At 38.6% G+C, this 12940-nt stretch overlaps 1 protein-coding gene across 1 annotated transcript; it reads right to left on the bottom strand.

Annotated features, from left to right (window-relative positions):
* Positions 1 to 1812: 1812 nt before the first annotated feature.
* Positions 1813 to 12267, bottom strand: MS4A12 (membrane spanning 4-domains A12). The gene is made up of 6 exons (XM_023508534.1): positions 12001 to 12267; positions 7868 to 7993; positions 7218 to 7274; positions 5466 to 5582; positions 2153 to 2263; positions 1813 to 1974 (listed from the first exon to the last, which is right to left on the bottom strand). Exons 1-6 carry the CDS (start codon positions 12265 to 12267, stop codon positions 1813 to 1815), a joined length of 840 nt encoding a protein of 279 aa, XP_023364302.1.
* Positions 12268 to 12940: the final 673 nt, after the last annotated feature.

Genomic DNA, 12940 nt, shown 5'->3' on the forward strand with positions numbered 1-12940 from the left:
CCAAATGAAAAAAAAATATGTAAAGCCTAAATGTTATGCAATAACATGCAATAGTTAACTTAGCATAGTGTTTGGCCACAAATTAGTAGTATAATACTTATTTTTTAAAAAATAAATCAATGAGTAAATGAACACTCTTTTAGAATTACAGAATGAAAATATCATAAGGACTTTAAATAGTAACACATTACTAGTAGGCTTGTGACCTGCATGCTAGAATATATTTCTATCCCAGTCACCTTCTTGGATCTCAGAATATAGGTATATTTTCATAAAACTTAGAAGACTTAAACTTTAAAATCAAATTTCTTTGTTTTTATTTTTTTCATAGGAAGTCTAATGCATTGATCATATCAGCTTCCAAGAAACAGAATTTTTGACTATTTTTCTCAAGTACACAGACCACTGCCCTGTACAAAGTAGGTACTCAATAAATATTTATTGGATGAATGAATGAATAGCATTCCTAGTTGAATAAAAGCAATTTAGCATTGATTTAAATGAATCCTTTACATAAGCACTTTATGCTTGCAGTATTATTTAAATCGCTAAGGTATTTTTCATGCTCTTAAGAACCTCAAATAAAAATTTTAGGTGGTTGAAACTGAACTCTATTAGCATCATTTGACCATCCAGTTAAAAGAGAAGTTAGGGAGAGAAGCAATTGATACTCTAGATCAATGGTTCTCAACCTTCCTAATGCTCCAATGTATTTTCATTGTTAAAAAGGGATCGTGACCCACAGGTTAAGACTGGCTGCTCTAAATAGTTAGGGGTTCCCAGGTACCATTAAAAGGTAACAGTAACTTCCAGGAAGCAAGATTTGAAAGTAGACATTTGACCCTTGAACAGTGTGGGTGTTAGGGGCATCAAACACTTAAACCAAACACACTAGGGGCAGTGTAATCAAATAGATACTCAATCTGGGTCCATATGTGAGCATCCAAGCTCTGCTGGAACAATTTGTTCATATGATAAATATGCTATCACCCCTTCAAAGTGCTCTCAGTACAGCTTGACAGCCTTCCTCTGTTTCTCCGATCAGGTTATTTCTTAATTTCCATGACTTTTCCCACATTTCTCATTGTGTTAAATGGTGTAACTACCCATGTGGCCCATCATGGACATGACCTCACTGCTGCTTTGACAGGGATGACAAGAGCCATCATATTGGAACCTTCTTATGTGCTCACTACCATTACTGCAAACCTATGGATATTGGCAACAATCAAATCTTTCTTTCTGTTAGATAGAGAAACTGCCCTTCTTCATGACTTAAACCCATTTCTTTCCTCTTTCTTTTGATCTCTTGAAACTTACACTGTCATTCATCCCTTCTCTCTTACTTGGGTTGTTCTCACTGGCTTTTAAACACGCCAAAAAGGAAAGCTCAAATCAAACCCCCTCAATGCACCATCCTTGCCCTGCTATTGCCCCATTGCAAATGAGTTTAATATACCTGAAAATACTCTATATTTATATCATCAAACATCATGCCTCTTGAATATCTACAAAGTTTTGCTCTACAACCTATACAAAACCAAAATGAATTTAAAAAATACTAAAGACAGCTTATATTTCTAGTGACATTTTATTGAGGAAAAGGTAACATGAACAGGAAATTTTCTAACTTTAAGAGAGTTGTAGAGTCATTTTTCAGTCATCTAGTCTGACACTTTTGCCAGTGTGCTGTCATGGCACATAGAGACTGTGACAGGGAGATGGAATTATCATCAGGGACCAACCTAAGAACAAATCTCAGACACAATCTTTAAAGATTAGAAATCATCATGGACCATAAAAGACATTCTCTTAAGAAGTTTCTGAGGGTGGTTTTACTGCATGAGAATAGACTGATGCCTCTTTTTCTTTTAATACCTCAGGATATAGGTAGCCTTCATTTCTGGGAGGAGGAGAAGACAACTCTGGTGGCAAGGGGTTGTTTGCATACACAGTTGGAACAACTGGAACAGACTGGAAAGAATGAATAGAAACAAGAAATACTGTTACTGTGAGGCTACTGAGTTTTCCCTGGTCCCAGCACAGTCAAGGACAAAGAACAATTTGGTAAGTTCATAGTGGGATTTAGCAGACACGAGTCTGTATTCTCTTGCGTGTATTCAGATTATTTTACAGAGGAGACCCAACTCACCCTACTGATGTTGCAGATAGATTGCCTGACAAAATGGGCAGTGGCACAGGCTATGCAGAACTCCAAGATGGAGATGATGAACAGCACGGCTAAAATGACATTTCGAAGAATCTGAAACCAGAAATAAACTCAGTGAAATTTTGCTTACTAGGAGGACCTCACACAGGTTTCAAAAAGTTATTAACTCAACAAATGTGCTGTTCTTCATACTCAACTTGCTCAGTGATTGTGTCTTCATTATCACCAAATGCTTATTGCAGGGGTGAATTTATTTTGAGTTGTTTTAAAAATACCAGGAGACTTTCCTTTCAGCAAGTACATTTTTTCATTTAAAGATGTTTAAAAGGTGGTATTTTTTTTCTTTGAAGTGGCCCCCATGTGTTTATTAAAATGTTACCCACTCATTAAAAATCCTTAACCAACATAGAAACAGACTAGTCATTCCAAATGCCAAAATGAACATTCGATGACCATTATTCTATTCTCTATATAGACGAAAAGGCAGATAGAAGAAGGGGTATGTGTGGAAAACTAACACAAGAGGATAACAAGGTCAAAGGAGAAACATCATTCTTTAAGAAGAGAATCATGTTATTCCTGTTCTGAAATAAAAGTATAGTCGAACCTCCATAGTTGACCACCTCCCTACACTGACCACCTCCTTAAATTGGCCTAATTTTCATAGACTGGACAGGCACCACTTCAGTAGCCCTAGTTCCTTATGTTGACCACTTCCATATGATGACCAGTTTGTTACAGTTCTCAACTTACAGAGGTTCTACTGTCTTCAGTTTACTTGAACTCTGCATAGGCCTTCTATTTGATCAGATATAGTGCAGGTGAATTTTCCTTGATTCACACTTCCACTGGGTCCCATGTGTCTTCCTTGTTTCCATCTACAACTTGAACACTAAATATTGCTTCCTGTCCACTTTCCTCAATGTTAATCATGCAGGTGTTGCAGGGAGAGAGTTAGCTTAGCCAGCACTAAGCACGGTGCCTGCTACTGAACATGCACTTTGCTTTTTCTTTCTTCTGAGAGTCTGCTATGTGTCCAATATCCAGGCCTGCTGCATTGCTGGAGGCAGATTCTACTTCTGTGGAATTCTCTGCACCCCGCCATGTTAGCAAAGTGCCCTGGGAGACAGTGCCCTCTCCTACGTCTCTGGGTGTGGTGGGTGCTACCCATGGGCTGCTTCCATGCAGGGTTTGTTTTAGTCTTTCTCAGAATAGATTGCCCTCTACCTCAGTCTTTTCAGAGCATTAGAAAAACTTCTCAGTACTTTTTAGCTTCCATTCAGTCTTGTTTCTGGGAAAACAAGAGCCAGGTATAGGAGCTATTTCCTTCTGCCACCTTGAGTCCCATCAGAACTATTTGTTTCTCTGTTTGGGTACCACTATACAAAAGCCATTTTTTTTTTTTTTTTTTTTTGAGACAGAGTCTCACTTTGTTACTCTCAGTAGAGTGCCATGGAATCATCATAGTGCACAGCAACCTCAAACTCTCAGGCTTAGGTAATCCTCTTGCCTCAGCCTCCCAGGTAGCTGGGATTACAGGTGCCTGCCATGATGGCCACCTAGGTTTTAGAGACAGGGTCTCACTCTTGCTCAGGCTGATCTTGAACTCTTGAGTTCAAGTGATCCTCCAGCCTTGACCTCCCAGAGTGCTAGGATTATAGGCATGAGCTACTGTGCCTGGCCTGTGTTTTTTATTTTAAAGGATGAATTTTGTGTTCTTCTTTCACTCTGTCTTATTCATCAAGAGGCCCTCTTATCTATTTTTTGCCTCCTTAAAAACTTTTCTTTACATTGCAAAAAGAGTGGTCCTTTCAAAACCCAAATGTCATCATTCCGGTTCCATGCTTAAAACTCTTTTGTGTCTTTAGCAAAGAACAATCTCAGAGCCTGATGGAAAAGGAGTGTGCCAGCTGCTTCAAACTATTGACGCTTCAAGTAACAGACATCTTGTTCAGGTCATACCAGTGCCTGGAGCCAGGATTCCAGAATCCTTTAGTTAAGCATGTGGCTTTAGAACTTGGCTACTTTAAGATCTAGTGGACTGGAATTACTTACATTTACATGGTACTGAATGAACTGATAACAGAAATATTTTGTGGCTGTCTGTTCAAAATATTATCATTTTTTCTTTTGCGACAGAGTCTCACTTAGTGGCCCTAAGTAGAGTGCGATGGTGTCATCACGGCTCACAGCATCCTCAATCTCTTAGATGCAAGAGATTTTCTTGCTTCAGCCTCCCAAGTAGCTGGGACTATAGGCACCTGCCAGAATGCCAGGCTAGTTTAAATTTTTAGAGGAGATGAGGCCTTGCTCTTGCTCAGGCTGGTCTCAAACTCCTGAGCTGAAGCAATCCACCTGCCACAGCCTCCCAGAGAACTAAGATTGTTACAAATGTGAGCCACTGTGCCTAGCATGTTAATGTTGTCTAATATTCTATTTTCTAGCCATAAAAGATACATTCCATTTCTTAGGATATATGTAAGCCACACCAATTTAATAGACTCTGCTTTTTAAAAGTGAATACAACCTCAAAAAGCCCAACCCCTCCAAAAAACCAAAACCAAAACCTAAAACACCCCTTCTCTCGCTTCCTCTTGCTCTCAGAATGAAGATTAAAATCCTTAAGATGGCTGTGGGGCAGGATTACACTTTCTAGTCCAGCCTCATTTTATGCCATGTTGCTCCATCTTTATAGGTTTTAAGAATTGTGGTCTTTAGGTCACCAGTTTCTTTCTGAGACAGAGTCCCTGGTTGGCCTATATAATGATAATGAACAGGTGATTTTGTTTTGAGCACATTCAGAGGCATGTGCCACATTTTACATCTGCTTCATTATTTGGGTCTTTAGTAGAAATCAGATGTTCTTGTCACTCCTATTTTTCTCTCACCTCATTCTTATTTGCAAGAAAAAAAAAGCCATTCAATAAATTGACTATGTTATTTATATGGAATTTCAAAATTTATATAAATTCCAAAATGTATATAGAATTTCCAAAAACCTTTGGAAAATAATTCTGGGGCAATTTTAGGAGTCCTGGAGGCCTCTCTTAAACCTTTCCTTATTGTTTATGTGATTAACAGTGAGGTGGAACAAAAAAGGATGCCCTTCCTGCTGAGCCTATTTGCAGAGGTGACTCTCTCACTTGGTTCAATAGTGCTAGAGATTATTTGACTAGGGATAGAGCCGGAAGAGAAAACGATTTTCCACTAGAGTTGATGTACAGTAATAAAAGACAAAAGACCCACTCCATGGGAGTGGAAAGAGAACAGGCATGTGCTAGATTATGCTACTTACCACCATCACATTGCTTTGGTCTAATGTGACATTGATGTACATATCCATCACCAACAGGCTCACTCCAGTAAGGGCAAAGATACAACTAACAATATTCATTCCCAGACTGCCTCTTATCTAGTCAAGATGACAAGAAAAATAAATTACATGCGGGATTTAGAGTCCATGAAATTAAATGAAAAGAGTCAATCAGATTTAATGGGTATTAACCTTGGAAGTTCTGGTACAATTTTTCAAGTTGAAATGATTTTTTTTTCTGCTCTTCTGGGAAGTTACCATAAAAATTACTCAATATGTAGTCTAGATGTAGGGTACTTCTAACAGGCAGTACCAAAAATGTAAGGCTAGAGCTCATCTCTTATATTTATCTAAAAGCCGCATACACAATAACAACTATATTTTCTTTATAAAAACAAAGAACAAATATATTTTTAATGAGAATTTGTGTATAATACACAAATAATATTTAATTTAATATTAAATTATTGAAATGCATTATCTAAATACATTATCTTATTTAACTCTTACACCCATTGTATGAGGTAGGACTACAGCACATGATTTTATAGATAGGAAGGTATATAGACATAACAGTTTTACTAATAATTTTAGAAATTAAGAAATACCCCAAAGTCTCTCTAGGGACAAGGTAAAGAACCTCAAATTTAGAAGGAGAAACTCTTTCAGCATTTGTGGGTAGAGGTGTGGGTGACTCTGTCAGTTTCTACAATGGGATTTTGACATAAAGCAGAATAATTATGAAACCAAGTCCTCAGCTGATTTGCTGTGGGTGGTACGGTCAAGTTCTTTAAGTTGTAGCACCATACCTTAGCATCTCCTGAAGGGCTCCACAAAGCTCTGAGAAGAATTACCTTAAATAAGTTTCAGTGCTTCTTTTCTCCCAAAGGACAGGGTCTATGTTTGGACAATCTCAGGGAGAGGAAGGGACTCATAAAGGATGCAGAAGAGTTTTATTTTGTTATTGGATTACAACAGGATTGGATAATCCCGATTAGGCTGATTTTAATTTAATTTAATTTAATTATTTTGTTTTGGTTATGTCTGGAAGAGTGTGAGCCGTACCACTCCATGTCCCCATTTGCCCATCCTTTCCTCTTCTGTTGGATTACATATAACTGCCAAACTGCTTTAGTTGGCTCTAGTTCCAAACAAATCATTTTCTTCCTTGTGGTACAGACCAAGAATTTGAAGTAGCTGGGTTGCTATGACTAAGAGAATTGAAAGCCTTGTCTAAGTGATTATTTGTATCAATTCTTCTTATGTAACAAGCTACATGCTTTTAATGGTGATTTCCAGAATTGTAAAACAAAAACCCAATCTGAATAAGAATAGGTGATATGCACAAATGAAAAATAACAACACAAGGCAGAGCTGAGCAATGACACGTGAATAGCAGAGATTTTGTTACTGAAGTAGTGAGTCAGCGTTTCCTGGTTCCTGGATTCTGCTTTTGTGACCTGAATAAACTAGGAAGCTTTCAGGTTAAAGCTTAAAGAAGCTTTATCTTTATTACTTCCCACCCTTGTGAATGTGTCAGGATATGAGCACTGCCACTTCTGAGTGGCCAATTGTGTGAACCATTCCCCCATTCCAGACCGTGAAAACGACCAACAGGTATTTTGGGAAATATGTACCCATTCCCATTTTCTAAATCTGCTTTTTCAATTTCCCTCTCCAATAAATTAAACTAATCTTTATAGGGGTTTAAAAATTAGAAACATTTCAACTTACCACACGAGGGGAAGAGCGCTTGGCTGCTGATACAGAGAAACTACCAGAAACAGTGAACTGTAGAAATAGACAAATGTGTGAAATGGTGGGTTCTCTGGTTGAGCTTGAGAACTTCTCTTTGTATGAACATTTGGGCTATTTGTATTCATCTAGTTTCCTTCTTAAAATTTCCTTTTGTGCTTCTCAGTTTTCTGGAATAACTCTCAGGGATATGTTCTTGGCTCCTTTTTAAATTTTTTCTCCTTAATTTATTGCACATGAAGAACTGTGCACGTAAAAGCTTTCCTTGTTCTGGTGACTCCTGGGCTTACCGCTTCACCTCTTCTTGTCATCTATTACATATTTTTAGTCATGTTTCTGGTCACCTTCTTTGCCATTCTCCACCCAGCATGTACATTTCCATCTAAAATATAATAAGGAACTAAAAATTTGGCTTGCCGATTACTTGATCATAATAAACTTTAGGACATAGGCTTAAGCTTCTAGTTCAGATAGGGAGTACATTTTCTGTATTTTATGTCCAATCAGAGTGATTATTGCTCTAAATTCTCTGGCCCACAGATGCAGAGCTTATCCAGAAATGGGTTGTGAATTAGCTGGAGATATGCTTTATAGTCTGAGAAGGAGAGGAATCCTATCAATGTACTTACACAGAAGCTTCCCCAGAATGAATATCCACCAGTGAAAGTAATGGAGGGAATGTTTGCAGGGAGGCATACTGTGCCCAAAATCATTCCCAAACTAAGATGCATCAATCCAATTATGATCTGGATTGCCTGAAAAAAAAAAAAAAAAGCAAGCAGCCATTTAAAAGTTGCTTAATCACTTTTGGGCCTATGAAACATTACTATTGTCCGTACCCCTGCTTATTAATTGCTTATATATTGCCAATATCCATGGGCGTCATTTAGGCATGTGCTGTAAGCAGGAGGCAGGCCGTGAAGATTTGACAGGCACTAGAATAATAGTGTGTGTGTGGGGGTGCGCTAGAACCTCAGCATAAGGACTTGTTGAGGCATTTGGGGAGACTAGCTAGCTGGGGTGGCCCGAGGAAAGTTCTTCTGAAAACACAATTGCTTAACCATGCATTGAAATTTCCTGAGAACCCTCTAAAAGATTGTTAGGAAAAAATACAACAGTTTCACTGTAACTTCAATGACTGTATTGTTCAAACAAATTACTTCTCTGCTTGGGTAATACCAGTTATAGGTAAAGGAATCAATGAAGATAGAATCATCTTATGTGCTTGGTTATGTTCTAAATACCGTTATTTTTTTGTGCAAAAATAATTTTATAGAGAAACAGATACATAAAGAAATTAGGTGTCCAATGTCCCCAGTTACTAAGGGGAAGATCTGAGAATTTACTGCAGCAAATTGACTCCAGAGTTGACATCTGTCTGGGGAGCCCTCTGGTACCCTTCTCTCTCAGGTTCGTGTCAGCTCCACCTGTTCCATGCAGTCTTTCTGATTATACCAGTCAAATTAACCTTTTCTCTTTCTTCCTAGATTTATGTTGTATCTCATGCTATATAATGTACCTTTTTACTTGGCTTTATACTGATTTATATTGTTCGTTTTTTTTGAAATTTCAGTTATGAAAGAATTTTATCAATCAAGAGACACATCCCCAGAGATAAGGGATATATCTTTTACTCCCTTGTACCTCTTCTTACCTTTCTTAATCCTAGACAAACATAAATTTCTGAGAAAGAGCCGTTGGTAGATTATTCTAAAAGTTGATTATAGATTTATGTACTTCATTGCTTCCAATATGTATGTCTTATCTGTCCAGGAAGATTGCAAATACAAAGATCGCTGTGTTTATTTTTTCAAAAAATATCCACTGAATACAATTAAATTGAAGTAACATTGGGGGAAAGAATCTGGGTTCATAAATAATGCCAAGTTCAATTTTTTTGAATAATGAAGTTCTTTGAGATTCAGATAAAACTTATGAACTTTTTTTTATTCTCCCTGAAAAATTCTTCCTACACATCCGTGCACATGGACACCATACTTCCACACACAACTTCCTAGTGGTGACAGACTGTTTGGTCAATCTCACTGGAAGAGCTCCTGCATTAGACTTCTTATTTGTTTTTAACAAGCTTTTCTCTAGAGCAGCAATCTAGTCCCGTGACTGCAGACTCCTCATCTCATCCTTCCTGTCATCTTGATAAGGGGCAGTTAGATCTTGGACTCACGTCAGCCTTCTTCTCTCAATAGCCCTGACTGAACCATGTATTGATCAAAATTACGTGTAGTGATTTAAAAGTTTGGACAAGTGTGGCACCCATAGCTCAGCAGGTAGGGCACTGGCCACATTCACCACGGCTGGGGTTTCAAATTTGACCTGGACCCCTAAAAAAACAACAACAAAAAATAGCCAGGCATTCATTGACCCACAAATGGATCAATAAATTGTGGTACATGTACACCATGGAATACTATGCATCCCTAAATAAGGATGGAGACTTTACCTCCTTCATGTTTATATGAATGGAATTGGAAAATGTTCTTAGCAAAGTATCTCAAGAATGGAAGAAAAAGTATCCAATGTACACAGCCCTACTTTGAAACTAATTCATAGCTTTTATAGGAATGTCATAACCTAATTATAGCCTTAGAATATGGGAAGGGGGTGGGAGGGGGAGGTGAGGGGAGTAGATGGGGGGAGGGAGGGAGATTGATGGGGTCACATCTATGGTTTATCTTACAAGGGTACAAGTGAATCTTTCTAAAAGCAGAGTATGAACGTTTTAACTCAATAACTAAGAAAATGACATGAAGGTTATGTTAACCAGTTTGATGAGAGTATTTCAAAATGTATATGAAAACAGCACACTGTACCCCATGATTGCATTAATGTACACAGTTATGCTATAAGAAATTAAAAAATTAAAAAAAAATAGCCGGGCACTGTGGCAGGCACCTGTAGTCCTAGCTACTTGGGAGGCTGAGGCAAGAGAATCACTTAAGCCCAGGAGTTTGAAGTTGCTTTGAGCTGTGATATCATAGCACTCTACTGAGGGTGACATAGTGAGACTCTGTCTCAAAAAAAAAAAAAAATTGGACAAATAATTTGCCCGCATTTTTGGCCACAGAGGCACTTTAAGTTCTGAGTCAATTGGTGCTGACGCGCCATACCCTGCCACCTGTGGCCCCACACTGTAGTGGTGACTGGGGGCTGTTAATGGTATAGATGTACAATCTTTAGGGACAGGAAGTAGCTTCTGCCAAGTAGAGCTTTTACAAAGCAAAAACTTTTAAAGTATTTTTTTACATGCCTCTTCATACCAGGCAGCATGCTCCTGTGGCTTCTCAATCCATTCAGTAAAAGCCAAACCGTCATGGGTCTCCAGGCCTCAGTGGATCTGGCCTCTGCCGCCCGCTGCCCTCCTGCCAGCTGCTCCCTCCCTTGCTCATTCTGTTCTGCTTTACTGGCCTCTTCCCTGTTCCTCAAACACATCACACACATTTTCAGCCAAAGACCTTTATACTGGTTTCCTCTTGTCTTGATGTGGGCATGGTTCACTCCTAACTTCATGTCTTTGCTCAAATATTGAGTACCCAGGAGAGCCCACCCCAATCAACTTGGCAGTACCCCCTCACTGCCTGGTACTTCTTATCCTTTTTATACTTCTTTATTCTCTCTACATTGTTTAATACCTTTTTTTTTTTAGTTTTCCTTTTTAATTTTTTTAAATTTTGGATTAATATAAGGGTACATATGATTAAGTTACATTGTTTGTATTTGTTAGGTGACATCCTAGCTGTAATTGACACACCATGCACTTTCCTCCTGTAGTATGTGTAGAGCCTGGCGCTCTTTGATGTTTCCAACACCTGTGTGGAGTCTGTGTGGGCTCAGCTGTATGTGCTAGTTTGTCCCATCTGATTAGTAGGAGGAAGGGGATTTCTTCCATCTGCTCCTGAGAGCTGCCTCCACAGCTTAGCTGGGCTCCTAGAGGGGAACTGATTCTTATTTTTACTTTCCCAAGGCATCAAAACTTGAAATAGGTTGTGAGATTACTAGAAGAGTTTCTGGTTCATAATGGGCACTAAATATAATTTACAGAGTGATATAACAGAAAATTTGGAGCTGCTCATGGGGAGAGATTTAATACAAGTTGGTGGAATTCCATTAGGGGTGTGAATGAGATATCTGGAAAGGACAGCAAAGGGACAAACAATTCTTCCTAGGCAGGTGGAAACTTCACCTGTAAGTAGGGCACATTTTTACAATCCCTATAGTAATAAGGTGTTCAGTTCAAAGTGCCCTTTGCAGAAGTAAGGTGATAGTTAAGTCACAGCATCTCCAAGGGTACTAGTGATACGCCACATATAGAAGGTTCCCTAATTCTTTCACACTCAGCCTTCACCACACTGCGTGCTTGTAGTTTCTCCTCTTTTAAGGCAGCCATTTAATTTTCATTTTACTGTGAACTCACCCATATACAAATACCAGTTTCCAACCAATCCAGGATTGGGGTTGTCCAAAAAATCCTTTGCAGCAGTGAGATCTAGCTAGAAGTAGTGGTGTTCTTATCATGTGAGTATTATAAAATTTTCATACTAATATTAAAATCCTCTGTCACCTCTTAGATTCTTTCTTGAATCTAAAATAAAATGAACTTGATCTATGTAACTATTTCTACCTAAAAAGAGAGAGTTTCCTGCAAAGAGAGGTGTAATAATAGGTTGCTATTCTCTCTACCTATTATAGGTACAAGAAAATCTTGAAGATGTGTGATTAAAATTTCATTAGTAAAAATACTTACCCCTAGTTTCTTTGCTTTTTCTGTAAAATTTGTTGACACTGTTCCTAAAGCTGGATTTATCGTTTGTGTATTTTCTTGACTTCGATGACTGCCAGCAATGATTCCTGGTGATGTGATGAAGGGAGGCTGGTCACCCTGAGCTTGGTTTCCTTTGTTTATTGAACCTGGAGGCTGTTGAAACCTGCGAGCCATAAAGCGGCTTGCTGGGTCAGGCTTGGGTATTGTGCAATGAACTTTATGGCAGCTCGTTGGCGTTGATGACATCATTGTGTCCCAAGTATTACAAAACACACCAAAGTGATCCATTCTCCCAGAAAAGAAACAAAAGAAAATCTTCTTAAATGTCAATACTCTATGCTGATGGAAGAGAGCAAGTGAGCAGACAATGGGCATTGACAACTGATGTAAATATGATTCTCATTTGACACTGGAATCCTGTATCACCTATAATTTGGAATAAGTGAAGGAGGGGAAGATGATTTTCATTTGACTTTGTAAAGTGATTCCAATTTTCATTTGATTTTGTAAAGTGTACACATGGGAGTGTGTGTGTGTGTCTTCCCTGTATCTGAAAGACAACAGAAAGAAGAGACTACGATTGCCAGCATAAAACCCTTCCCAAAGATGTCTACATTCAAATCCAGGAACCTGTGAATACGGTAGGCTACATGGCAAAGGGGAATTAAGGTGGTGAGTGTCATTAAGATTGCTAATAAGCTACTGATCTTAAAATAGGGAGATTGTGCTGATTATTGGGTGGGCCCGATGTGATCACAAGGGCCCATTACAGTGTAAGAGGGAGGCAGAAGAAAGTAAGAGAAAGAGAAGATCCTACGGAAGTGGGGTTGGAGAAATGCTGTACTGCTGGCCTTGACAATGGAGGAAGGCATCTGTAGGCCAAGGAATATGGCTGGCTTTTAGCAGCTGGATAAAACAGAGA

This window comes from Otolemur garnettii, unplaced genomic scaffold, assembly GCF_000181295.1.
Source record: "Otolemur garnettii isolate 467f Iridium unplaced genomic scaffold, OtoGar3 scaffold00254, whole genome shotgun sequence".
Classification (NCBI taxonomy): Eukaryota; Metazoa; Chordata; class Mammalia; order Primates; family Galagidae; genus Otolemur; species Otolemur garnettii.